This window comes from Crinia signifera, chromosome 3, assembly GCF_055691185.1.
Source record: "Crinia signifera chromosome 3, ASM5569118v1, whole genome shotgun sequence".
Lineage (NCBI taxonomy): Eukaryota > Metazoa > Chordata > Amphibia > Anura > Myobatrachidae > Crinia > Crinia signifera.
Window position 1 is genome coordinate 75,017,667 of NC_139219.1, and position 27,878 is coordinate 75,045,544.

At 44.7% G+C, this 27,878-nt stretch overlaps 2 protein-coding genes across 6 annotated transcripts in view; one reads left to right on the top strand and one right to left on the bottom strand.

The window, feature by feature from the left end:
• Nucleotides 1–15,799, bottom strand: part of HEATR1 (HEAT repeat containing 1) — an 84,714-nt gene extending 68,915 nt beyond the window's left edge. The window contains exons 1-4 of the mRNA XM_083176018.1: nucleotides 15,464–15,799; nucleotides 3,113–3,329; nucleotides 1,214–1,355; nucleotides 640–741 (exon numbers count right to left, since the gene is read on the bottom strand). Coding sequence (XP_083032144.1) covers nucleotides 640–741; nucleotides 1,214–1,355; nucleotides 3,113–3,329; nucleotides 15,464–15,605 — 603 coding nt within the window. The 5' untranslated portion in view covers nucleotides 15,606–15,799. The remainder of the gene's footprint in view (nucleotides 1–639; nucleotides 742–1,213; nucleotides 1,356–3,112; nucleotides 3,330–15,463) is intronic.
• A 6,098-nt stretch (nucleotides 15,800–21,897) lies between these two features.
• The window catches only part of ACTN2 (actinin alpha 2), a 110,118-nt gene continuing 104,137 nt past the window's right edge, over nucleotides 21,898–27,878 (top strand). For 2 of the 5 annotated variants that reach the window (XM_083176019.1, XM_083176022.1), the window contains exon 1: nucleotides 25,155–27,503. In XM_083176019.1, coding sequence (XP_083032145.1) covers nucleotides 27,378–27,503 — 126 coding nt within the window. In that variant the 5' untranslated portion in view covers nucleotides 25,155–27,377. Of the gene's footprint in view, nucleotides 23,392–25,154; nucleotides 27,504–27,878 lie in introns of those variants that run through there. The other 3 variants (XM_083176020.1, XM_083176021.1, XM_083176023.1) reach the window with 3 other exon arrangements.

The following is a 27,878-nucleotide window of genomic DNA, read 5'->3' on the forward strand; positions in this document are numbered from 1 at the left end:
CTTCCAGAAAACCCTGCGGTCCGCCCACAAATGCCCAGCGCCTGTCAATCATCTTGAGAAGCCCAGAGATGGCTTTATTTGCAGGGGGACATCGCGCATGTGCACAGCGTACCTCTTGTGATAATCAGCAGGGCAAAGCGTAAAGGTCTGAATCAGGCCCCATATCCCAACAGATTTTCATTGATAAAAAGCCAGCAATTTTTATTACATCGTTCATGGGCAAAAAACGCGTATATGCACCTTTAAACCTGAGTTACCCTGTTTATAATGGACGACCTAGGTTTAGTGTGAAAGATGTAACGCAGGTCAGACCCATGTTCAAAATCCTGGGACCGACCCAGGTTTACAATGTGAAAGCGGTAGCACACTTCTGTTGCTTCCACGAAGGAAAGCTAAATGAGCAGGTATACAGATGGAACCGCTCTCATTAGAGCGGCTCCTGGCGATCTGATCGCCGTGCACTGCTACCACCCCGTCCACCAGAATGGGGAGCCCACAGACCCCATTCTCAGCAATGGGACGCACCTTCCGTCTGACGGCCACGCCCCCCGCCAGCACTATGGATATGTTGCTCTGCTGGGCTGGCTCCATCTGAATCACCTACATAAAATGACATCAGAAATAGTAATCAATACGAACCTTCAGAGAATGAGTGGCCAACTTGCAAATGAACTCCATAAAATCCATGTCCTTGTAACAGTGTGTGATGACGGTGCTTCTGGCCAGAGGCACTCCTGGTTTCTGCATAAAATAGTAGAGTAAAATGGTATAAGACACGAGTTACATGTGGATATGACATGAATTTGCAACATAAAATGAAAGTACCCAATTACTTTGCTTCTGGGTTCAAACCTCAAGTGCAGCCACTCTGAAGGTACATGCAACACAGGAACCCATAGGCTATTATAGGCCAACATCATGTTCAAATGTCATTAGCGGCCAAGCTCCCAAATGTGAAGGAAAATCTAACAACATAGTATCCCCATAGAAACCTATAGGGGCTGCTATGTGGTGTGGCCAGAAATGGAGGGACTGTGGCAGATGGTCCTGTCTTCTTAAATACCGTGGATGTTTATTACATGCGGGAACCCCACAAAAAAAAGGATTTTTTCAGGGAAAAGTCAGTAAAAATTTAATAAATATGCAACCGAGTCTTCGCGTCAAATCACTACAATGTATGCATCGTACCTTGAAACACAGAGGTTTTAATTACCTGGATCGGATGCAACCAGTTCCATTTATGAGTGGGGTCAGAGATCTTTAAAAGCTGAATGACTCGCACAAACACGTTAGTTTCATGGTATGGCAGGACACAGCCTATCAAGCTGTCTTGATTGTACAGGTGAATATGAAACCTAAAATAGAAAAAAGATAAAGCATCAGCTTCAAGTTCACAATTGGTCCAACAGTTGCACTGTATTTAAATGGATATACACTATAGGCTGCAGCTTTGAAAATCTATGATCTGCAGTGTACACCACGGCCAAACCTGCAGTGTCTACCCACAGAGGTGTACACTGTTCAGGCCAAGAGGGAGCTGCTATGGTGCTAAGGGATAAACTAGGGGCTGCAGCTAATCAAGCTAGAGGGAGAAGGTGTATCATAGATGCTGCCTTTGTAGAAGACATAGAGGTGGGTATGGATGATAAGGCTCTAGTGTCCAGAATCAGGCCTCCTAACCGGATACATTTCTGCACCCAATACTGCCTGCCTTTAACCCCATCCTTGCCTTAAACTACTGCCCAAATAAAAATCTGAATGTGACTTGCCATGGCATATGTTTAGGACATGTGCGGTGGTCTATAGCTATGTGGGGAGGCATATGGAGAGCTCAAGAGCATACATTGGGATGTGATGCAGAAAGAGTGAAGTAGGACCTCCCATTTTTTTAAGTGAGGTTTCCCAGGAACCCACATTTTTTTGCTCAACTGAATTACTGACCCATGATAAGTAAATCATGTGCAAATCGCTGGTTTATCACTTTCTGCTCTGGTGCTTCTATTACACTCTGGTTTGTATCTTAGTGCAGAGATATAGACCAGAGTGTGCTAGAAGCACTAGCACAGACAGCGACACCACAGACCGTAAAGAGGAACAGCAAGGGCTGTGAAAGGTGCAGGAATATTTATAAAAATATTCAATTAGAAACTAATTTAGTACAGTAATCCAAGCTGAAAGTCCTGAAACAACAACAACAACAACAACAACAACAACAACAACAACAACATACCATAATGCAGACACTAGCTGATGCTGCTCCAACATACAGACTAAACTAGAACAGATACTGTAAATGGATTATTGTATGGAATGTACTGTAAACTACAGATCAGACACTGTAATATCTTCACATGAAATGAATGCCCCTTTCCCACTGCAGCTAAAAAACGGTAAAGTGGGAAAGTGCCAGAGTTGAAATACCGTTTAAAGTTAAATGGTATTTCAACCCGTTTTTAAAGCAGAGTCCTACACGTTAAAATAAGGTTTAAGAGGCAGTGGGAATGCCTCTTAAACGTTATTTAGCCTCCAGGCAGTCCCAGTGCCTGATGAGAACTAGTAGTTCTCACTTTGTGCATGTGTAATGAGTGCACGTGCATAATAAATAGCCACTCATTACATATGCGCATATGTAATGAGCGGCTCATTAGTATGCACGTGCACTCATTACATATGCGCAAAGTGAGAACTACTAGTTCTCATCAGGCACTGGGACTGCCTGTACCCTGCATGGACCCCCGTGCAGGGAAGTACAAGGGGAGGGGAGGTGGGGGCACAGGGCAGGTACAGTACGGGGGGGTTAGGCACTCTTTACACTTGGGGGGGGGGGGGGGGGGGGTTAGGCACTCTACATTTTACACGGTTCACTGCAATGGGAATGGTACTTAAATGGTATTTAAAACGGTAATCTGCTGCAGTGGGAATGCTAATACCGTTTTTAATACCATTTAAGATTACCAGTACTTTAAACTGGTCTGCAGTGGGAAAGCAGCATAAGAAGCCCATTATCAAGCATATCACATACAAAAGTCTCCAGATATTTCCATTACACAAAAAAATAAATAACTAGAGTGCCTTTATACTTCATGCTTTGCGATAATGTTAAAGACTGTACCTGTGAATAAGCCACTCCAGACACTTCTGGGCTGGTTTCAGCATAAAGTAAGGGGACAGGTGTATGAGGAACAAAGAAATGTTTTCATCCAGCTGGTTATTCGTGGCTTTGCTTTGGACACTGCGCTCTATCGTTTTAGAGGTTGGACTGAACAGAGTGTCCTCAAATGTTTGAAAGGAGGAGTCAATCCCCATTAGTTCTTCGAGACCCGTACAGCCTTTACAAGAATAAAGAGAAACAGTTATTCATTGTTTATCAGTCTTACCAGTGGCGTAACAAAAAAAATTGCGCCTGCCGCCCCCCCCCCCCCCCCCCATAAAAAGGGAAAATTTTGGCGCCCCTACCACCCCAGTTAAGAGACAAGAACCCCCTCCCCCCCCTGGAAGCTGGAAGGGGGGTCTGTGCGGCATGGGGGTACCTGCGGTCATAGAGGTCCCTGCAGCGCTGAGTATTAAGTTGGCGGGGTCCCTGCAGTGACCTCGAAATAACTAGCGCTATCAGCCGGGCGGTGGCAGGGGAAGCGCTCCTGGGTTTGAAAGCACTGGCTGCACGCTGATTGGCTGAGTTTCAGCCAATCAGCGTGCGGCCAGTGCTTTCAAAATCAGAAGCGCTTCCCACGCCTCTGCCCGGCGGATAGCGCTAGTTATTTCCAGGTCACTGCAGGGACCCCGCCAACTTAATACTCAGCGCTGCAGGGACCTCTATGACCGCAGGTCCCCCCCGAGCCGCACGGACCCCCCTGCCCGCTCCACCCACAAGGAGGGGGGAGCAACAATGGCGCCTGTAGACCCCCCCGGGGCTGCGGCACTATAGTTACGCCACTGAGTATTACATTAGGAAATAAGGTGGGGATGTAGAAAAGTTCAAAATTCAAATAGGAGAGCCACACCAACTGCCAGGGAGTCTGTTTGGAATGGCAGCTGGTGGCAGTTGCTGTGCCGCAGCCCCTCCTCTGGAGCCTCCGCTGCTACAGGTCACCTCATAATACAAAGCACCCAACTGCATGTAATTATGCCAGCTAATGCATTAGTCATATTTAGCAAAGGTCTTTAAGCGGTACTTCGTGCTGCTTGTAAAATTAAGAAGAGTAGGACCCATTAACAAAAGGATGAGGACGCTCAATGAAAATGTAGAAACACAGAATTTGATGACAGATAATAGTGTTCATTCTAGCACCAGCCAACTTCGAAAACCCATGCAGTTCCTCTTCCCTGTCTGGGGTGTCGCTGTCTGCTGTGGTGTTTCTAGCACAGGTCTGGTTTGCACATCAGTGCTGATATACAGACCAAACTGTGCTAGAAGCACTACAGCAGACAGCAACACCACAGGCAGCGAAGAGGAACTGCATGGGTTTTCAAAGTTGGCGGGTGCTAGAATGAACACCAGATAAGAACCACTTGGCCTATCTAATCTGCCGATAATCTGGAGGGGCACCATGTTTATACGCCACATTTATGCCCTGTGGGGGGCCTGGCAGTGATCATCATTGGGGGGAATTTCCACTCCCCAACTTTGACATCTGAGATGTTAATACATCTCAGTAAAAGAGGGAATTCAGGACATGTTATACCCACACATCATTGTACATCTCCATCTAAAACATTTTTACACATATAAGCATCCCCCATCCTCTGCTGCCCCCTTCTCCAATATGGTCACTGTGCCCAGAGCAGTCTCCTTCCTCCGAGACAGGGCCTGGGCTGGGCGAACTGCGCAGCTAGCTGGAGTCTGGGTGCAGGTGTGCGCAGCAGCTCCTGCATGGCTATTATATCATGACAGCGTACAGTGCTTCTGCGCATGTGCATAAGCTACCGTTTCAAACAGCTGCTTCTGCTCAAGGAACAGCACTGTGCGATCAGAGAGGTCTGCGATTGCAGAAGCTGCCGCCGCAGTAATGTTATTACGGGCAATAAAGTGGGACACTTTTCGAGGGAGGACAGAACTTACAAAAGAAGGACTGCCCTCAATAAAAGGATGACCGTTGATCACATCACATCACATGTTCACAACTTTTGTAAACCACCAGCAAACCCTAGACCAGGCATGTCCAAACTATGGCCCACCAGCTGTTGTGAAACTATACATCGGGATATACTAAAAGGATGATCACAAAAAGGGATGATCAGGATGATTGCCTGCAGTTCCAGTTCGCACCTCTAGATGTCACTATTTTTTTTTACTTTAACAGAATATAGAAAATACAGAAATCATATTAAGCTTTTCAATGATATTTATAGTTAAAAAAAGTTACGGGATTTATGTAGCATCTTTTCTATTTACATGGGATGATCACGTTTTTATCGCAGATAATTACACCTGGGACAGTTTTCTTTGCGTTTCCAGGGGGATGATGGCTATTTATTTTATATTTACGTGGGATGATCACGTCTTTATCGCAGATAATTACACCTGGGACGGTTTTGAATGTGTTTCCAGTGGGATGATGGCTATATCTTTTCTATTTACGTGGGATGATCACGTTTTCATCGCAGATAATTACACCTGGGACAGTTTTCAATGCGTTTCCAGGGGGAGGATGGCTATATCTTTTCTATTTACGTGGGATGATCACCTTTTTATCGCAGATAATTACACCTGGGACAGTTTTCAATGCGTTTCCATGGGGATGATGGCTATATCTTTTCTATTTACGTGGGATGATCACAATTTCATCGCAGATAATTACACCTGGGACAGTTTTGAATGCGTTTCCAGGGGGATGATGGCTATATCTTTTCTATTTACGTGGGATGATCAGCTTTTTATCGCAGATAATTATACCTGGGATGGTTTTGAATGTGTTTCCAGGGGGATGATGGCTATATCTTTTCTATTTACGTGGGATGATCACGTCTTTATCGCAGATAATTATACCTGGGACGGTTTTGAATGTGTTTCCAGTGGGATGATGGCTATATCTTTTCTATTTACGTGGGATGATCACCTTTTTATCGCGGATAATTACACCTGGGACAGTTATTTATGCGTTTCCAGGGGGATGGTGGCTATATCTTTGCTATTTACGTGGGATGATCACAATTTCATCGCAGATAATTATACCTTGGATGGTTTTGAATGTGTTTCCAGGAGGATGATGGCTATATCTTTTCTATTTACATGGGATGATCACCTTTTTATCGCAGATAATTACACCTGGGACAGTTATTTATGCGTTTCCATGGGGATTATGGCTATATCTTTGCTATTTACGTGGGATGATCACAATTTCATCGCAGATAATTACACCTGGGACAGTTTTCTTTGCGTTTCCAGGGGGATGATGGCTATTTATTTTATATTTACGTGGGATGATCACGTCTTTATCGCAGATAATTATACCTGGGACGGTTTTGAATGTGTTTCCAGTGGGATGATGGCTATATCTTTTCTATTTACGTAGGATGATCACGTTTTTATCGCAGATAATTACACCTGGGACAGTTTTCAATGCGTTTCCATGGGGATTATGGCTATATATTTTCTATTTACGTGGGATGATCAGCTTTTTATCGCTGATAATTATACCTGGGACAGTTTTCAATGCGTTTCCAGGGGGAGGATGGCTATATCGTTTCTATTTACGTGGGATGATCACGTTTTTATCGCAGATAATTACACCTGGGACCGTTTTCTTTGCGTTTCCAGGGGGATGATGGCTATATCTTTTCTATTTACGTGGGATGATCACGTTTTTATCGCAGATAATTACACCTGGGACCGTTTTCTTTGCGTTTCCAGGGGGATGATGGCTATATCTTTTCTATTTACGTGGGATGATCAGCTTTTTATCGCAGATAATTACACCTGGGACAGTTTTGAATGCGTTTCCAGGGGGATGATGGCTATATCTTTTCTATTTACGTGGGGTGATCACCTTTTTATCGTAGATAATTACACCTGGGACAGTTATCTATGCATTTCCATGGGGATTATGGCTATATCTTTTCTATTTACGTTTGATGATCACAATTTCATCGCAGATAATTACACCTGGGACAGTTTTGAATGCGTTTCCAGTGGGATGATGGCTATATCTTTTCTATTTACGTGGGATGATCACGTTTTTATCGCAGATAATTACACCTGGGACAGTTATCTATGCATTTCCATGGGGATTATGGCTATATCTTTTCTCTTTACGTGGGATGATCACAATTTCATCGCCATAATCCCCCTGGAAACGCAAAGAAAACTGTCCCAGGTGTAATTATCTGCGATGAAATTGTGATCATCCCACATAAATAGAAAAGATATAGCCATCATCCCCCTGGAAACGCATTGAAAACGGTCCCAGGTGTAATTATCTGCGATAAAAACGTGATCATCCCACGTAAATAGAAAAGATATAGACACCATCCCCCTGGAAACACATTCAAAACCGTCCCAGGTATAATTACCTGCGATAAAAAGCTGATCATCCCACGTAAATAGAAAAGATATAGCCATCATCCCCCTTGAAACGCATTGAAAACGGTCCCAGGTGTAATTATCTGCGATAAAAACGTGATCATCCCACGTAAATAGAAAAGATATAGCCATAATCCCCATGGAAACCCGATTTTTCCATAGGAATCAATGTTAAAATGGACAGAGTCCATTTTAACATGGAATTCAATGGGAAAAAGGGGTCCTCTTCATACCCCTAGTATCCAAGTGGGCATGGAGTTGGATATAAACCTGTGGCGAGCGTAGCGAGCCACCGAGCCCGAAGCAAGGCGAGCGTGGCGAGCGTAGCGAGCCCCGCGAGGGGACATAGAATACCGTCCCCTCGCGGGGCTCGCTTCGCTCGCCACGCTTTGGGCTCGGTGGCTCGCTACGCTCGCCACAGGTTTATATCCAACTCCATGCCCACTTGGATAGTAGGGGTATGAAGAGGACCCCTTTTTCCCATTGAATTCCATGTTAAAATGGACTCTGTCCATTTTAACATTGATTCCTATGGAAAAATCGGGTCATCGCATCCGATGGTCGCATGCGATGCGATGCGATATCGCATCGCATCGCATCTGATTGTATGCCTTAACTTAAGGCATACAATCAAAAAATCGGGCGCCCAGATAACTCATAAGTACCATTATCTGCGATGAAATTGTGATCATCCCACGTAAATAGAAAAGATATAGCCATAATCCCCCTGGAAACGCATTCAAAACTGTCCCAGGTGTAATTATCTGCAATAAAAAGCTGATCATCCCACGTAAATAGAAAAGATATAGCCATCCTCCCCCTGGAAACGCATTCAAAACTGTCCCAGGTGTAATTATCTGTGATTAAAAGCTGATCATCCCACATAAATAGAAAAGATATAGCCATCCTCCCCCTGGAAACGCATTCAAAACTGTCCCAGGTGTAATTATCTGCGATGAAATTGTGATCATCCCACGTAAATAGAAAAGATATAGCCATAATCCCCCTGGAAACACATTCAAAACCATCCCAGGTATAATTACCTGCGATAAAAAGCTGATCATCCCACGTAAATAGAAAAGATATAGCCATCATCCCCCTGGAAACGCATTCAAAACTGTCCCAGGTGTAATTATCTGCGATGAAATTGTGATCATCCCACGTAAATAGAAAAGATATAGCCATCATCCCCATGGAAACGCATTGAAAACTGTCCCAGGTGTAATTATCTGTGATTAAAAGCTGATCATCCCACATAAATAGAAAAGATATAGCCATCATCCCCCTGGAAACGCATTGAAAACGGTCCCAGGTGTAATTATCTGCGATAAAAACGTGATCATCCCACGTAAATAGAAAAGATATAGACACCATCCCCCTGGAAACACATTCAAAACCATCCCAGGTATAATTACCTGCGATAAAAAGCTGATCATCCCACGTAAATAGAAAAGATATAGCCATCATCCCCCTGGAAACGCATTCAAAACTGTCCCAGGTGTAATTATCTGCGATGAAATTGTGATCATCCCACGTAAATAGAAAAGATATAGCCATAATCCCCATGGAAACGCATTGAAAACTGTCCCAGGTGTAATTATCTGCGATGAAATTGTGATCATCCCACGTAAATAGAAAAGATATAGCCATAATCCCCATGGAAACGCATTGAAAACTGTCCCAGGTGTAATTATCTGCGATGAAATTGTGATCATCCCACGTAAATAGAAAAGATATAGCCATCATCCCCCTGGAAACGCATTGAAAACGGTCCCAGGTGTAATTATCTGCGATAAAAACGTGATCATCCCACGTAAATAGAAAAGATATAGCCATCCTCCCCCTGGAAACGCATTCAAAACTGTCCCAGGTGTAATTATCTGCGATGAAATTGTGATCATCCCACGTAAATAGAAAAGATATAGCCATCATCCCCATGGAAACGCATTGAAAACTGTCCCAGGTGTAATTATCTGTGATTAAAAGCTGATCATCCCACATAAATAGAAAAGATATAGCCATCATCCCCCTGGAAACGCATTGAAAACGGTCCCAGGTGTAATTATCTGCGATAAAAACGTGATCATCCCACGTAAATAGAAAAGATATAGACACCATCCCCCTGGAAACACATTCAAAACCATCCCAGGTATAATTACCTGCGATAAAAAGCTGATCATCCCACGTAAATAGAAAAGATATAGCCATCCTCCCCCTGGAAACGCATTCAAAACTGTCCCAGGTGTAATTATCTGTGATTAAAAGCTGATCATCCCACATAAATAGAAAAGATATAGCCATCATCCCCCTGGAAACGCATTCAAAACTGTCCCAGGTGTAATTATCTGCGATGAAATTGTGATCATCCCACGTAAATAGAAAAGATATAGCCATAATCCCCATGGAAACGCATTGAAAACTGTCCCAGGTGTAATTATCTGCGATAAAAAGCTGATCATCCCACATAAATAGAAAAGATATAGCCATAATCCCCATGGAAACGCATTGAAAACTGTCCCAGGTGTAATTATCTGCGATAAAAACGTGATCATCCCACGTAAATAGAAAAGATATAGACACCATCCCCCTGGAAACACATTCAAAACCGTCCCAGGTATAATTACCTGCGATAAAAAGCTGATCATCCCACGTAAATAGAAAAGATATAGCCATCATCCCCCTTGAAACGCATTGAAAACGGTCCCAGGTGTAATTATCTGCGATAAAAACGTGATCATCCCACGTAAATAGAAAAGATATAGCCATAATCCCCATGGAAACCCGATTTTTCCATAGGAATCAATGTTAAAATGGACAGAGTCCATTTTAACATGGAATTCAATGGGAAAAAGGGGTCCTCTTCATACCCCTAGTATCCAAGTGGGCATGGAGTTGGATATAAACCTGTGGCGAGCGTAGCGAGCCACCGAGCCCGAAGCGTGGCGAGCGTAGCGAGCCCCGCGAGGGGACATAGAATACCGTCCCCTCGCGGGGCTCGCTTCGCTCGCCACGCTTTGGGCTCGGTGGCTCGCTACGCTCGCCACAGGTTTATATCCAACTCCATGCCCACTTGGATAGTAGGGGTATGAAGAGGACCCCTTTTTCCCATTGAATTCCATGTTAAAATGGACTCTGTCCATTTTAACATTGATTCCTATGGAAAAATCGGGTCATCGCATCCGATGGTCGCATGCGATGCGATGCGATATCGCATCGCATCGCATCTGATTGTATGCCTTAACTTAAGGCATACAATCAAAAAATCGGGCGCCCAGATAACTCATAAGTACCATTATCTGCGATGAAATTGTGATCATCCCACGTAAATAGAAAAGATATAGCCATAATCCCCCTGGAAACGCATTCAAAACTGTCCCAGGTGTAATTATCTGCAATAAAAAGCTGATCATCCCACGTAAATAGAAAAGATATAGCCATCATCCCCCTGGAAACGCAAAGAAAACGATCCCAGGTGTAATTATCTGCGATAAAAACGTGATCATCCCATGTAAATAGAAAAGATATAGCCACCATCCCCCTGGAAACGCATTCAAAACCGTCCCAGGTATAATTATCTGCGATAAAAACCTGATCATCCCACATAAATAGAAAAGATATAGCCATAATCCCCCTGAAAACGCAAAGAAAACTGTCCCAGGTGTAATTATCTGCGATAAAAAGCTGATCATCCCACATAAATAGAAAATATATAGCCATAATCCCCCTGGAAACGCAAAGAAAACTGTCCCAGGTGTAATTATCTGCAATGAAATTGTGATCATCCCATGTAAATAGAAAAGATATAGCCAACATCCCCCTGGAAATGCATTCAAAACTGTCCCAGGTGTAATTATCTGCGATGAAATTGTGATCATCCCACGTAAATAGAAAAGATATAGCCATAATCCCCATGGAAACGCATTGAAAACTGTCCCAGGTATAATTACCTGCGATAAAAAGCTGATCATCCCATGTAAATAGAAAAGATATAGCCATCATCCCCCTGGAAACGCATTCAAAACTGTCCCAGGTGTAATTATCTGCGATGAAATTGTGATCATCCCACGTAAATAGAAAAGATATAGCCACCATCCCCCTGGAAACACATTCAAAACCGTCCCAGGTATAATTATCTGCGATAAAAACCTGATCATCCCACATAAATAGAAAAGATATAGCCATAATCCCCCTGGAAACGCAAAGAAAACTGTCCCAGGTGTAATTATCTGCGATAAAAAGCTGATCATCCCACATAAATAGAAAATATATAGCCATAATCCCCCTGGAAACGCAAAGAAAACTGTCCCAGGTGTAATTATCTGCAATGAAATTGTGATCATCCCATGTAAATAGAAAAGATATAGCCAACATCCCCCTGGAAATGCATTCAAAACTGTCCCAGGTGTAATTATCTGCGATGAAATTGTGATCATCCCACGTAAATAGAAAAGATATAGCCATAATCCCCATGGAAACGCATTGAAAACTGTCCCAGGTGTAATTATCTGCGATAAAAAGCTGATCATCCCACATAAATAGAAAAGATATAGCCATCATCCCCCTGGAAACGCATTGAAAACGGCCCCAGGTGTAATTATCTGCGATAAAAACGTGATCATCCCACGTAAATAGAAAAGATATAGCCACCATCCCCCTGGAAACACATTCAAAACCATCCCAGGTATAATTACCTGCGATAAAAAGCTGATCATCCCACGTAAATAGAAAAGATATAGCCATCATCCCCCTGGAAACGCATTTAAAACTGTCCCAGCTGTAATTATCTGCGGTGAAATTGTGATCATCCCATGTAAATAGAAAAGATATAGCCATAATCCCCCTGGAAACGCAAAGAAAACTGTCCCAGGTGTAATTATCTGCGATGAAATTGTGATCATCCCACATAAATAGAAAAGATATAGCCATCCTCCCCCTGGAAACGCATTCAAAACTGTCCCAGGTGTAATTATCTGCGATGAAATTGTGATCATCCCACGTAAATAGAAAAGATATAGCCATAATCCCCCTGGAAACACATTCAAAACCATCCCAGGTATAATTACCTGCGATAAAAAGCTGATCATCCCACGTAAATAGAAAAGATATAGCCATCATCCCCCTGGAAACGCATTCAAAACTGTCCCAGGTGTAATTATCTGCGATGAAATTGTGATCATCCCACGTAAATAGAAAAGATATAGCCATCATCCCCATGGAAACGCATTGAAAACTGTCCCAGGTGTAATTATCTGTGATTAAAAGCTGATCATCCCACATAAATAGAAAAGATATAGCCATCATCCCCCTGGAAACGCATTGAAAACGGTCCCAGGTGTAATTATCTGCGATAAAAACGTGATCATCCCACGTAAATAGAAAAGATATAGACACCATCCCCCTGGAAACACATTCAAAACCATCCCAGGTATAATTACCTGCGATAAAAAGCTGATCATCCCACGTAAATAGAAAAGATATAGCCATCATCCCCCTGGAAACGCATTCAAAACTGTCCCAGGTGTAATTATCTGCGATGAAATTGTGATCATCCCACGTAAATAGAAAAGATATAGCCATAATCCCCATGGAAACGCATTGAAAACTGTCCCAGGTGTAATTATCTGCGATGAAATTGTGATCATCCCACGTAAATAGAAAAGATATAGCCATCATCCCCCTGGAAACGCATTGAAAACGGTCCCAGGTGTAATTATCTGCGATAAAAACGTGATCATCCCACGTAAATAGAAAAGATATAGCCATCCTCCCCCTGGAAACGCATTCAAAACTGTCCCAGGTGTAATTATCTGCGATGAAATTGTGATCATCCCACGTAAATAGAAAAGATATAGCCATCATCCCCATGGAAACGCATTGAAAACTGTCCCAGGTGTAATTATCTGTGATTAAAAGCTGATCATCCCACATAAATAGAAAAGATATAGCCATCATCCCCCTGGAAACGCATTGAAAACGGTCCCAGGTGTAATTATCTGCGATAAAAACGTGATCATCCCACGTAAATAGAAAAGATATAGACACCATCCCCCTGGAAACACATTCAAAACCATCCCAGGTATAATTACCTGCGATAAAAAGCTGATCATCCCACGTAAATAGAAAAGATATAGCCATCCTCCCCCTGGAAACGCATTCAAAACTGTCCCAGGTGTAATTATCTGTGATTAAAAGCTGATCATCCCACATAAATAGAAAAGATATAGCCATCATCCCCCTGGAAACGCATTCAAAACTGTCCCAGGTGTAATTATCTGCGATGAAATTGTGATCATCCCACGTAAATAGAAAAGATATAGCCATAATCCCCATGGAAACGCATTGAAAACTGTCCCAGGTGTAATTATCTGCGATAAAAAGCTGATCATCCCACATAAATAGAAAAGATATAGCCATAATCCCCATGGAAACGCATTGAAAACTGTCCCAGGTGTAATTATCTGCGATAAAAACGTGATCATCCCACGTAAATAGAAAAGATATAGACACCATCCCCCTGGAAACACATTCAAAACCATCCCAGGTATAATTACCTGCGATAAAAAGCTGATCATCCCACGTAAATAGAAAAGATATAGCCATCATCCCCCTGGAAACGCATTGAAAACTGTCCCAGGTGTAATTATCTGCGATGAAATTGTGATCATCCCACATAAATAGAAAAGATATAGCCATAATCCCCCTGGAAACGCATTGAAAACGGTCCCAGGTGTAATTATCTGCGATAAAAACGTGATCATCCCACGTAAATAGAAAAGATATAGCCACCATCCCCCTGGAAACACATTCAAAACCATCCCAGGTATAATTACCTGCGATAAAAAGCTGATCATCCCACGTAAATAGAAAAGATATAGCCATCATCCCCCTGGAAACGCATTCAAAACTGTCCCAGGTGTAATTATCTGCGATGAAATTGTGATCATCCCACGTAAATAGAAAAGATATAGCCATCATCCCCCTGGAAACACATTCAAAACCATCCCAGGTATAATTACCTGCGATAAAAAGCTGATCATCTCACGTAAATAGAAAAGATATAGCCATCATCCCCCTGGAAACGCAAAGAAAACGGTCCCAGGTGTAATTATCTGCGATGAAATTGTGATCATCCCACGTAAATATAAAATAAATAGCCATCATCACCCTGGAAACGCAAAGAAAACTGTCCCAGGTGTAATTATCTGCGATGAAAATGTGATCATCCCACTTAAATAGAAAAGATATAGCGATCATCCCCATGGAAACGCATAGATAACTGTCCCAGGTTTAATTATCTGCGATAAAAAGATGATCATCCCACGTACATAAAAAAGATATAGCGATCATCCCACTGCTAACACATAGAAAACAGTCCCAGGTATAATTACCTGTGAAAAAAACATGATCATCCCATTTAAATAGAAAATATATAGCATCATTCCACTGGAAATAAACAATATAGGTATGTGTAGTTTAATATACAATAAAAATGGGATAATGCACTTTTTACTGCAAATTATAAGGACAAAAGACACTTAAATGGTCTGAATGATATATAATTTGATGTTTACACCTTTTTTTTTAGTTCGTTAAGGTTGAAATCAGTAAAAATTGTGACATCTAGTGTATTGGAGGTGAACTGCACTCAATCATCCCGATCATCCCTTTCTGCAATCATCCTTTTAGTACATCCCCTATACATCCCAGCATGCCTTGCAATAGTTTTAGCACTTCCTAATATCAAAACTGTGGCAAGGCATGATGGGACATGTAGTTTCACAACAGCTGGAGTGCCATAGTTTTGACATGCCTGCACTAGACCAATAACAAGTACACTTTAATACACAGCTATTTACCAACAACAATAACACAGAGCTCAGCATGTGCACAGGGATAATATAGCTAATAGCTACTGAATTTAATGCATGAAAAACCTCCACTCACCAATAGAGAAAAATGTGTCTCTATCAATATTCGCAGCTTCCTTAGGATCAAAGAGGAGGGAAGCGACCTCATGGCGACCAAACAGGCTCGGGTCAGTCTGCGGCAGCGCCAAGCGCTTCAGCTGTTGCGATAGAGAAGTCATTGCCGCAGCCGTTCACTGATCCTCCACGGTCCCCACGCTGTTTGTCATGTGGCCGCGCAGCCCTCTGACGTGCCCGGGAGTCGCACCGCGGTGACGTGCTTTCCAGTGCCCAGTGAGAGGGGGGCGCCTGGCAGACGATGAGCCCTGACTCCCCGGTCCCACCTACTGTACAGGCAGAGGGAAATGGTTATTACCGGTGCAGCCGACTAGTGGTGTGGGGGGGGCGGGGCAGAGTCTGAGCTGGTTGTTGTCACTCAGTGCAGTCGGCTAGTAGAGGCAGTATCTGGGCTGGCTACCCTGTGCAGCTGGCTAGTGGGGGCAGAATATGGGTTGTCTGTCAGTGCAGTTGGCTAGTGGGGGCAGTATATGTGTTGACGTTCAGTGCAGTTGGCTAGTGAGGGCAGTATCTGGGCTGGCTACTCTGTGCAGCCGGCTAGTGGGGCACTGTGGGGGCAGTGTCTGGGCTGGCTGTCAATAAATAAAAAGTCCAAAAAAGAGATAATGCCCTTTGTTTCAGCAAGCCCCTTTATCGTAGCCCAGGGACCCAATGCAATGCTGGCGATGTTTATACAGCAGGCAGCATCGCATTCCCCCATAGAAACCTATTGGGATGTGCCCGGCGCCGGTGAAGGAGGGATCGCAACAGGGATCAGAGATTTCTGCTGCGACCCTCCTGATACATTCAGGTAATACTTAATATTTGCGGCTAAACCCCCGAAAATGGGTGTTTTCAGGGATATAACCGCAAAAATGTAATGATAAATGGGCCCCTTAATGAGTAATTAGGCGCTTTGAAGTTTTTTATTATTTTTAGTACTTGTGTATTATCACGGCGCTGGCACGCACGGATCATATCGCACGCGGTACGCGCCCTCCCGACCTGTTCATACCCCCACTATCCACGTCGGCATGAAATTGACTTTATAAAGTGTGGCAAGCCCCACGAGGGGATGCAGAAAACAAGCCCGAAGCGTGGCAAGCCCAGTAAGCCCCGTGAGGGGACGCGGATTACTTGACGTGTATTCCGCGTCCCCACACGGGGCACACTACGCTCGCCACGCTTCGGGCTCGTTTTCCACGGGGCTCGCCACACTTCGGGCTCGGTGGCTCGATGCGCTCACCACACTTAAAATCAACTCCACACCGACGTGGATAGTGGGATATTGAACAGATCGGGAGGACGCGTACCGCGTTCGCTCGCAACGCTTCGGGCTGACGTGGATAGTGGGGGTATGCTAAATTGCATTGCATGCAATCCGCGCGTGCAGGCACCGTGATAATACACAGGTACCTTATTTTTAATTAGCCAATAATGAGATATCAGTTTTTGGGTGAAAATTGCAAAGTGATGGAAATGGGGATACAAGGTATGGGACAGGTATATGAGTGGGACATATGTTTTTAGACTTGTAGGTGGGCATAATAAGTTGTTTTGACCCAAATATATACATATATTTTCATATATTTTCATGTACTCCAATTTTATGAGAGCATTTATTTTACCCAAAAAAGCTTGCTTTTTATTTTTCAGTGTTTTTTTTTTTTTTTTTAAAGAATGCATTTCAGCCATTTAACACATTTTAAATACCAAAAATATTTTGATTACGCCCCCTAACTCTATACTTTTTTTCTTATGTTACTTTGCCTTTTTGCTGGGTACATGCTGATTTTCCTGTTTTCACATGTGTTTTGAAATAGGATAAACAAAGAAAATGGGAAAGCGCATGCTAGCAATAAGCAGAACCACTTGTTAAATATGTGCAAAACACCAGAAAATTGTCCGCCATTGCTTTTCCCTGGTGGCTTCTGTGCTGCTGCTGCTGCCGACATGGTGGTGTGGGCCCCCAGTGGAATAATATAGTCTAGGGCCCTTATTCAGATCTGATCGCAGTACAAATTCATTCTCAAAATGGGCAAAACCATGTGCCCTCCAGACCTTTGTCTGATACTATAAGGACCTTATTCTGGTTTGTTCACATCGACCTCCTTCGCTCGCACGGGGGCCGATGTTTTACATCTGTGCATGCACAGAAGGACTGCCCTCAATAAAAGGATGACCGTTGATCACATCACATGTTCACAACTTTTGTAAACCACCAGCAAACCCTAGACCAGGCATGTCCAAACTATGGCCCACCAGCTTCGTTCTGCAACGATTTTGTGAGGCAAATCTTACATCTTACAAATCTTACACGTAGACTTGAATAATCATTAAGAAAAAAGATAGATTAGTATAGAATCTAAGCAGCAAAGCAAATTTCGGTACTTATGTAGTATCTGGGCGCCCGATTTAGAAATCGGGTCGGATCGGGCGCATCGCATCGCATGCGACCAAATCGGATGCGATGGACCCGATTTTTCTATAGGATTCAATGTTAAAATGGTCTGAGTCCATTTTAACATAGAATTCAATGGGAAAAAGGGGTCCTGTTCCTTGCCCCACTATCCAAGTGGGCATGGAGTTGGATATAAACCTGTGGCGAGCGTAGCGAGCCACCGAGCCCGAAGCGTGGCGAGCGTAGCGAGCCCCGCAAGGGGACACAGATTTTTTAAAAAGTATTCTGTGTCCCCTCGCGGGGCTCGCTACGCTCGCCACGCTTCAGGTCCATCGCATCGCACACGATTTGGTCGCATGCGATGCGATTATCACGTCGCATCGCGTTGATTGTATGCCTTAAGTTAAGGCATACAATCAAAAAAATCGGGCGCCCAGATAGTACATAAGTACCCAAATTTCATCCTAAGGGCAGGGCCAGCGCTACCCACTCAGCAGCTCCTGCAAAGCAGGGAGGCACCATGCTGAAAATGCGCTGTCTCCCTCCCTGCTCTGCTAAAGCTGCCTCAGCCCTCACTGTCACTGCCTCCTGCACGCTGCCCGCAGCGCCTGTCTGATAGCTGGTGGGCGCCAGTATAAAGAGCTGCTCCCTGCACTGCGAGTGCACACAGCCTGCACGCCGCCCGCAGTGCCTGTCTGACAGCGGACGTCAGTATGGAGAGGCTGAGCAGCTCCCTGCACCGCGCACACACTGTCACTGCCTCCTGCATGCTGCCCGCAGCGCCTGTCTGACAGCGGGTGGCAGTATGGAGAGGCTGAGCAGCTCCCTGCACCGCGCACACACTGTCCTCCTCCTGTGACTTGCCCCCTCTTACTCACGGACACTTGCGCTGAGGCATGCACTGTCTGTGAATGCCTGGATGACATGTCACCGGATCTGCCCCCTACCCATTGCTCCCCTTGCGTCTCCTCCTTCTCTCCGCTCCTTTCCCCCTCAGTCATGAGAGGGGTGTAATGGCATCCTCAGCATCCTGCCTTCGCAGATAGAAGAGGAGGTACTGCACAGAATTAAACAGCAAAAGAACAGTGAGTCTTTTATTATACATATTTATAACAATTTTTTTTATAATTGTAGATTTTTTTATATTCATTTAGACACTTTTTAAATAATGGGCTGGGTTATGTGCCTAAAGGTGGCCATACACGCTGCAATAGCAGCCTGCGATGCGATGTGCGCTCCCATACCTCCCAACATCTGTGAAGGCGGCGGCGGGATGGTGTGGCTGCCGAAGGCGCGCGCCAAATTTGGGGGGCGTGGTCTGTGGAAAAGGGGGTGTGGCCTATACTCGTGGCACTACCGCGAGGCCACTCCCCCATTTTTCGCAGAGGTGGGGGCATGCCAGCCCCCAGCCCCTCTGCCTGCAAGAATAGACGCTGTGCGCACAGCGTCTATTCACGGACTACAGGGGGGGACTCCCGACTGGCCCCCCCCACGCGGGACACTGCTGGCGGCGGGAGGGATGCGGGAATGTCCCAAAATATTGTGACGTTCCCGCGATAAGTGGGACAGTTGGGAGGTATGCGCTCCTGCGGGCATCGCACAGTACAAAAGTATGTGCTGCACATACTTTTTGTACTGCTTTCGGATCGCATCGCACGCACATTGCATGCATGCCCTGCGATGCAATCTAGCCCATAACATATGCGATTCTCGCAGTGTGTATGGGCACCTTTAGTGCCTGCAACATTTTGCAGACACAGCACTGAGATGGTGTATGCATACATGTACATGCACCCGAGATCCTCCATAGGATCGCATGTTGCATACGCTCCCACAATCGGGCTGCAGCTTGTTGCAATGGCAATGTGAAAGGGCGCAAAATGTATGGTTTGCAGGAGGGCGCCAGACACCGGCCCTGCCTAAGGGGTACATTTTCTAAGATGGGAGTTCCATTGAAAATGGGATGTTGCCCATAGCAACCAATCAGATTATACTATTATTTATTTAGCAACTTCTAGAAGATAAGATAGATAGAATTCCCATATTAGTAAATTTACCCCTAAATGTTCTCTAATAAAACATAAAACTCCTACAGCCACTGGTTTGGTTATAGGATGATATGTACAGCAGAGGGCGCCAGATGCACGGCTAGGAAGATGTTGCTATTACAGGCATTCTACAGCTGCTGCTTATAAGAGGGAATTATAAGCCTTTTGTTTCAGGGCTCCTACAATACCATGTACTGTATAGTAGTTTATTGCAGCCATAAAAACCATCTGCATCTCATACTGAGTCTTAAACCCTGTACACACGGCGCAACCCGGCTTTTCGGCTGAGCAACGGGCTTCAGCACGATCGCTCAGCACACATCGCAGTGTACATTGCGATGCTGTGTGCTGAGCGATCGTGCTGAGCGAGGCTTTGCCTATTTTTAATAGGCAAAGCCCTGTGATCTAGAGCAGTGGTTCTCAACCTCGTTCCTCAAGTACCCCCAACAGTTCATGTTTTCCGGATTACCCTGCAGGTGCACAGGTGTACTCATTATTCACTGACACATTTTAAAAGATCCACAGGTGGAGCTAATTACTTCACTTGCGATTCTGTGAGAAGACCTTGAAAATGTGAACTGTTGGGGGTCCTTGAGGACTGAGGTTGATAACCACTGATCTAGGGAAAGCCAGTGCAATCACTGGCTTTCCTTGCGGGCGGTAGCAACGCGCGGGACTGCGCATCGCCATCACTGCATGGCATACACATGTAGCATTCTATGCTCCTTTTCTAAGTGATCTAGTCAAATCGCATAGAAAAGGGTCTGAAATCACCCCGTCTGTATGCCCCTTTAGATTAGGTTTACCTCCCAATTGCCAACACTGGCAGCCCAGTGATCAGGTCTGAATCGGGCTCAGAGTCTCCTGTGCTAAAACACAACAGGAACCCGTGCAAGCATGTACATGTTTCTCTTTTACCAGAAAGAACTGAAACATCATGTTTGCTTAATGTGATTGTAGCAGGGTGGAAATATCCCACATTTGGAGAAAGGTTAACCCTATGTGGCTCAGGAAAGACCCACACCCTTTGTTTAATTAAGAGGAGCTAATATATTAACCTGTCTGTGTAGGTCAGTCGGGGCGAGATGTACTAACCTTGCAAAGTAATAAACAGAGAGTGATAAACCACCAGCCAATCAGCTCCTACCTGTCATTTTTCAAACCCAGCCTGTGAAATGGCAGTGGGCCTGATTGGCTGGTGGTTTATCACTCTCCATTTTATCACTTTTAGTTCCCCTGTTCCGGCCCTTGCCTGCCCCCCTACCCTACCCATGCGAACACCTCGGGGAGTGTGCTACTCGCCAAGGGCATTCACACAGACCCCCCGCACACATTGGTCCCGTCTGATCAAAGGGGAATCAGCCCATAGGGTATAAAAAGTAGAAAGGTAAGAAATGGGGACAGACAACAGTGTTGAAGTTAGCAAATCGGAGACAGATTTAAAGGAGAGAGTTAGTATAGAGTTATATAAGAAAAGGATGACTTTGAAGTATACTCTGATGATACTCAAATCTATCTATCCTCCCCGGAATTGTCACCATCAGTATTGCTCCGTGTCTCTGAATGTCTTTCTGCCATTTCATCTTGGATGTCATCTCGCCACCTCAAACTCAACATTTCCAAAACAGAATTAATTATATTCCCACCAGCCAAGAGTAGTTACCAACCTGATATCTCTATCACTGTTGAGAACACAACAATTAATCCTACTCCACAAGCTCGCTGCCTAGGGGTCATCCTCGATTTTGAACTGTCCTTCATTCCTTACATTCAATCTGTCTCTAAATCGGGTGTGGTATGGGACTCCGACAGTTGGGATCCCGACAGTCATTAGCCCGACGTCAGGATTCCGACTGCCTGTACTCAGACAGCATGGCGAGCGCAAAAAAGCCCCTTGCGGGCTCACTGCGCTCGCCACGCTGCGGGCACGGTGGCTCGCTACGCGAGCCACCTATTCTATTCTCCCTCTATGGGGGTCGTGGACCCCCACGAGGGAAAATAGCGGGTGGCCGTCGGGCACCAGGCTGTCTGCGTTTTGACAGTCAGGATCCCGACGTCGGGTAAATGACTGTCGGGAACCCGTCCGGCACCCTCTAAATCATGTTACATACATCTAACAAACATATCCAAAATTTATCCTTACCTTACACAAGACACAGCAAAAACTCTAATCCATGCACTCATTATATCACACATTGATTATTACGATAGCCTCCTTACCAGTCTTCCTAAGAAAATTACCTACAATTACCTTCCTAAGTATAGACTCTCACCACTACAGTCCATTTTGAATGCAGCTGCGAGGCTGATTTTCCTGGCTAGACGTTCAATGTCTGCTGATCCGCTCTGTCAGTCCCTCCATTGGTTGCCTGTATATTACCGCATTCAATATAAAATACTTCTACTTATATTCAAGGCCATTACTCTGACTACACCGACTTATATCTCTTTGCTTGTCTCAAAATATATCCCCACCCGACCTCTCCGCTCCGCACAAAATCTGCATCTCTCATCCACCACTCATTACTTGCTCCCACTTACACTTGTAAGCAGCAGCACCCACCCTATGGAATGCCCTTCCACGCACATTAAGACTCTCATCTAGCCTGCAAACTGTCAAGCGTTCCCTGAAAACTCACCTCCCTTAGGCAAGCTTATACTATTCAGGAACCCCCACACAACCTCCAGAAGCATTCATATCTAATTGCCTCCCATCAGGACTGTCTTGTAATCTGGTGGGACTGCCATGCTATGGAATCCTAACCTTATGTGTCCCTCCTATTATACCTATAGCTTGTAAACTTTCAAGTAGGGCCCTCCTACCTCTATGTTGGTTTGTTTCTACCCAGTTTGCTTAATCACCAATGTTTCTAATTGTAAAGCACACTGGAATATGCTGCGCTGTATAAGAAACTGTAAATAAATAATAACTAAATAAGTGGGAGCAGGATTCAGGTTTCTAGTAGTTAGCAGGCTGCTACCTAAGGGAGCCTGCTACTGACAAAAAGGCTGTAGCTCTTTTGTGGGGTAAATCACTACACAGCGCCTGTGATCGCACAGAGGGCTGGTGCACATGTGCAGTCCTCCGATGATCATCTGGGCTGTGAATATACAGCCCTGCGATCAGGGCTAAATCGGATCCTTAGTCATTTGGATTAGGCTGCAGGATGGGAAGGTTAGGCACTAGATCAGGCCTGGCCAACCTGTGTCTATCCAGTTGTTGTGAAACTACACAACCCAGTATGCTTTGCCACAATTTTAACAATGGCTAACAGAAAAGGCATAGCAAGGTAGCAAGGCATGCTGGTAGTTGTGGTTACAAGACAGGTGGAAAGCCACAGGTTGGCCAGGCCTGCACTAGGAGGAGGTTAGGGTTAGGCTCCATGAAATGACCATCGGAAAAGATACTCGCATAACCGCCAGGACCCAGAAGACGCAGCAGTCAGGAGCAGATAAGTTACGGTGAGTCACCAAGGATAGGTCATCATTTTTGTTTTGTTATTCTTTACTCTTTTGCTGTATTTCACTGTGAAATGCCACCTCTTTGTTGCTGTTTCTCTCATTCCAGTTGCACTTCTCATTCCCACACTCATTCCTGTTCCACTTGAACTTTAGGACCTTATACTGGTCTTTTCATTGGCCCGTAAGCATTAGTTTGCACATGCGCATTTCTGTGCATGCGCTGGGTGCGTGCACCCACGGCGAACAAACTGTTGACTGGGTGCACGGACCCATCCATGCAGGCAGAGTGCGGGGGGCGGTGGACTGGTTCATTAGCATATGGGAATGCCCAGCTTTCATGGGCGTTCCCATGAGAACACTGGGCGTTCTCATGCAAATACGCCAATGACAGACATCACCAGATGTCAGCTGCCCACCCACTTCCCCCCGCGCGTACATGCATATGTAAGTTGCTTAGAGCAACCTTACATATGCGTGCACCTTCCACATCTTTCGATGGTCAGCGACCATCGAAATATGCGGGGGGTCCCAGTGGCATGCAAATAAATGTTTATGCAGCCAGTGTGAATGTACGCGCCTTGCTAATGGTGGGCCGGCACCATTATATAGGTGTCTCTGAACTGCGAGCGCTGGAGAACTCATTAGATGGGCGCTGACCATTTCTCCCCACCTACGAATGGATGATTATGTAAATCTTCCATTCGTAGCCACGCAGGGGGTCGTGCGTGCGAGGGGGCAGCGGGCAGTGTCTGATGGACTCACAAGGCTTGCGACTGAATCAGAATAAGGTCCTTTGTGCGAGATGTATTAAGCCTTGAAAAGTAAAAAAATGGAGACTGATAAACCACCAACCATTCAGCTACTACCTGTCATTTTTCAAACAGCCTGTGACATGGAAGTTAGGATCTGATTGGCTGGTGGTTTTTCACTTTTCAAGCTTAGTACATCCGACCCTTTAAGTTTAAACATTTTGTTATAAAGTATGCTGGTTATGCCTTGGACAACCCATTAAATGTACCTTTAACGTTGATAAAAATTAGATTATATTATTTGGATGTAAAACTTTAACATCAGGAGGGTATTGTTTCCATCTCAGAATTCCAAACACCCACATATTGTAATTCTTTGTAATGGGCCCCACACACTGGGCGACTTGCAGGCATTTTCTGAGCGATTTTAAAAAATGACTTAGAAAATGCCTGAACACGCATGTAAATCGCTGTAAATGCCCACACAGTGATTTACATGCGCGGCCCCGCCGTTCTGAATCTGCCCAAGATTCAGAACGGATCCGCTGCTAAATTCAGTGCAGTAGCTCAGAAGCTCCTGCACATCTCCCGCATGTGTGGCGTGGAGATGAGCAGGGCCTTCTGATAGATTAAGATGCCGCAGAACGCCGCCATCAAGCCCCGCTGACGCCGCCCAGGAGCCCCGCCGATGCCTACCTGGGGGACCCCTACGCTTTTTGTCCCCCATATTTTTGGAACCAGGGGCCTTATTTTGGTTCATTCTTTCTGACAAAATCCTTCTTAGATGGACAAAACCATGTGTACTGCAGGTGGGACAGATGTAACATGTGCAGAGAGAATTAGATTTGGGTGAGTAATTTTGTTTCTGTGCAGGGAAAATACTGACTGCTTTATTTTTACACTGCAATATAGATCTCACTTTGAAGGAAAAAACCCCACCCAAATCTAATTCTCTCTGCACATGTTACATCTGCCCCACCTGCAGTGCACATGGTTTTGCCCATCTAAGAAGGATTTTATCAGAAAGAATGAACCAAAATAAGGCCCCAGGTCCGGCTCAATGAGCCCGGGGCTGGTTAAGTACAGGAGGGGGGACCCCACGGAATTTTTTTTTTTATTTGAACTTTTACACATTTTTTAAGATAGAACCATGCACAGATCTCAATGATCTGAGCATGGTTATTCACCAGTCAGAACCAAAAATCACCAGGTGAAAATGTGTGAATTTTGTGGCAAAAAGTGTTTACCACAATAAGCACCCTATTAAATGTGCGATTTTCGGAAAACGTGCAAATTTTTTGACTAAAAATCACACCATCACAAAATCACATTTGCCCCATGTGTGCATTTTATATGGTCAAAGGGTACTTGTGTATTAGCACAGCGCCCATTACGCAATTAGCGTAGCTGTGCTGTCAGAATCCTCCACTAAAAAAAAAATTGGAAATGTCTATCAACCATTTGCTCCCAAAAGCTGGACAAAATTTTTTGCATAAATTGGTTAAATCAAAAGGCTTTAACCAATTTGTTTGAATTACCATTTATGTCTATTATCCAAGTTTGGGAGCAAATAGTTGATTGTACTTTGCACCCAGAAACTTCTGGATTTTTTTTCAACCAGTCAGATTGGAAAGATAATCTTATAGTGTGTATCTGGCTTTGATCTGGAATCCTCCCCTGCTGATCACTCTCCTATGCCTCCCCTTTCCTGAATGAGAGCTCCAAATCAGCGGCGTGGGTGGACATCTCATTCTGCCTGTGATGCAGTGAGACAGGCGCAGCCTGCAGCAGCAGCAGCAAGGATAAAGAGCAGGGAGAGAGCCTATTATGCGTGACGCCTCCCTCCACTGCATCTTCTGCTGAATGGGAAGCGCTGGCCCTGCATCCTTGGATGTGTGTTTGGAGGGGCGCGTGGGGGACGAGTTCTGTGAACCTCCGTACTGCCCCCCCTTTACATGTTAGCCAGCAGGTGCAAGCTTCGTTCTCCAGCCCAGCAATGTTGCGATGTAACGAGCTGCAGTAGGTCCAGGGAGGCTTCTGTTGCTAACTGCAGCAGTCTCCTCTGGCTGGAAATAGCAGTGAGTGATTGTACTGATTGTGACCCCTCCTTAGAACTGCACCCCTCCCTAGATCTGATGATGTCACCCTACCTGTCATTACTGGGTCCCAGGAATCATTTTGATATCACAGGGCATGTGACAGGTGGGGTCAAAGGGGACACTTGTACCGGGCCCCGACCAGTTGAGGGGCCCCAAGGCTTTGTGGGACTCAGGGTCTTTAGGCATGGCTGCCTAATCACCTGTCTGGCTACCCATACTAATGAGTTCAGTGACATAACGCAACACATCAAACCACACAATGCACAATGCTGAGCCCTCCCATCTGCCCATCCCTATTATAAATATTAATTATTTGTTTATTTCTAATAATAATAAAAAAATACATTCAATATGCAATGTAATAACAATCCATATTCGGTGTTGGGGGGGCCCCAGAGACATCAGTGTTCCGGGCCTGAAGATTTATGTTGGAGGCCCATTTATTGTGTAATATTTGTGGCTAATTCTCCCAAAACACCTGTTTTCGGCGGTTAGCCACAAATATTAGGTCCCGCCGGACTGTATGTATAACAGCAGTTTTTGGCAATACTGCTGCGATCCCCATTGCCGTCGGCAGCTGCTTCACCCATAAGTTTCTATGGGGAATGCGATGCTACCCAATTTACCAATAATAATAATAATAATAATTATCCTTTAAAATACAGATCCCCAGCTAGCATAATGTACTGTTAAAACTTACTGATAGTGGGAAATAAAGTGTATTACTACACTCTGAGTTTAGCACGTACTGTAACAGAGGGTTAACTAGATACAGTTGGCAGACATAACGCAGTGATTATCATGGCTATGGCCATTCCATTGTGTGAGCAGCGCTTTGTTTCAGATATTAGAGTGATAAATGCAGGTTCCAAAATAGCCTCCAGTAGGAGCGTTTTCATATCTGGCATTATTAAGAGGGCCTGCCACGTGATCTCTGGGGATAATAGACAGCTGCCTACCAGAGCTGCACTGGGAAAGCAGGCACAGGGGTGTCCACACAGAGGCTGATGAAGCTGAACTGAACGTGAAGGTTAATAAAGGTCATCTGTTCTAACTTCAGCAGCATCACAACTTCATCTATCGGACTTCAGCTGAAAAACGACTCAACTTCACATTGTCAGATTATTTTGCCAGCACCATGACCCAAGTAATGACAAACGACATGTACAACTACACCTACGACGAGACTGTATACATGAACCAAGAAGATGAGTGGGACCGAGACATGCTGTTAGACCCAGCATGGGAAAAGCAACAAAGAAAGGTCAGCAGCCTAAGCATCGTGTGATAGGCAGTTGGGGAATGATGTCTGTATTTGTGCTCAGATAGAATATACCCAGTAACCAGATTCATGTGTCCTAAATAGTTGCTAATGTACTAAAGATGTATATTTTTGAATATGCATGATATAAGTGAGATATATGAATTTAAATTAATGTGCTTTTTGTACTCATTTCTATGCACTAAAAGTTTCTGTATTTCGCTAACACTGCAAAAAGCAGCAGAGTGAAGACCCCAATTTATCATTCTGCTTTATGGGCATCACCGTGTACATTGCAAAATAATATCACTGAGATATAAACACACACACACTATAGATTAGAGGTAAGCAGCCACCTATTGATGACCTGTAAGTCCC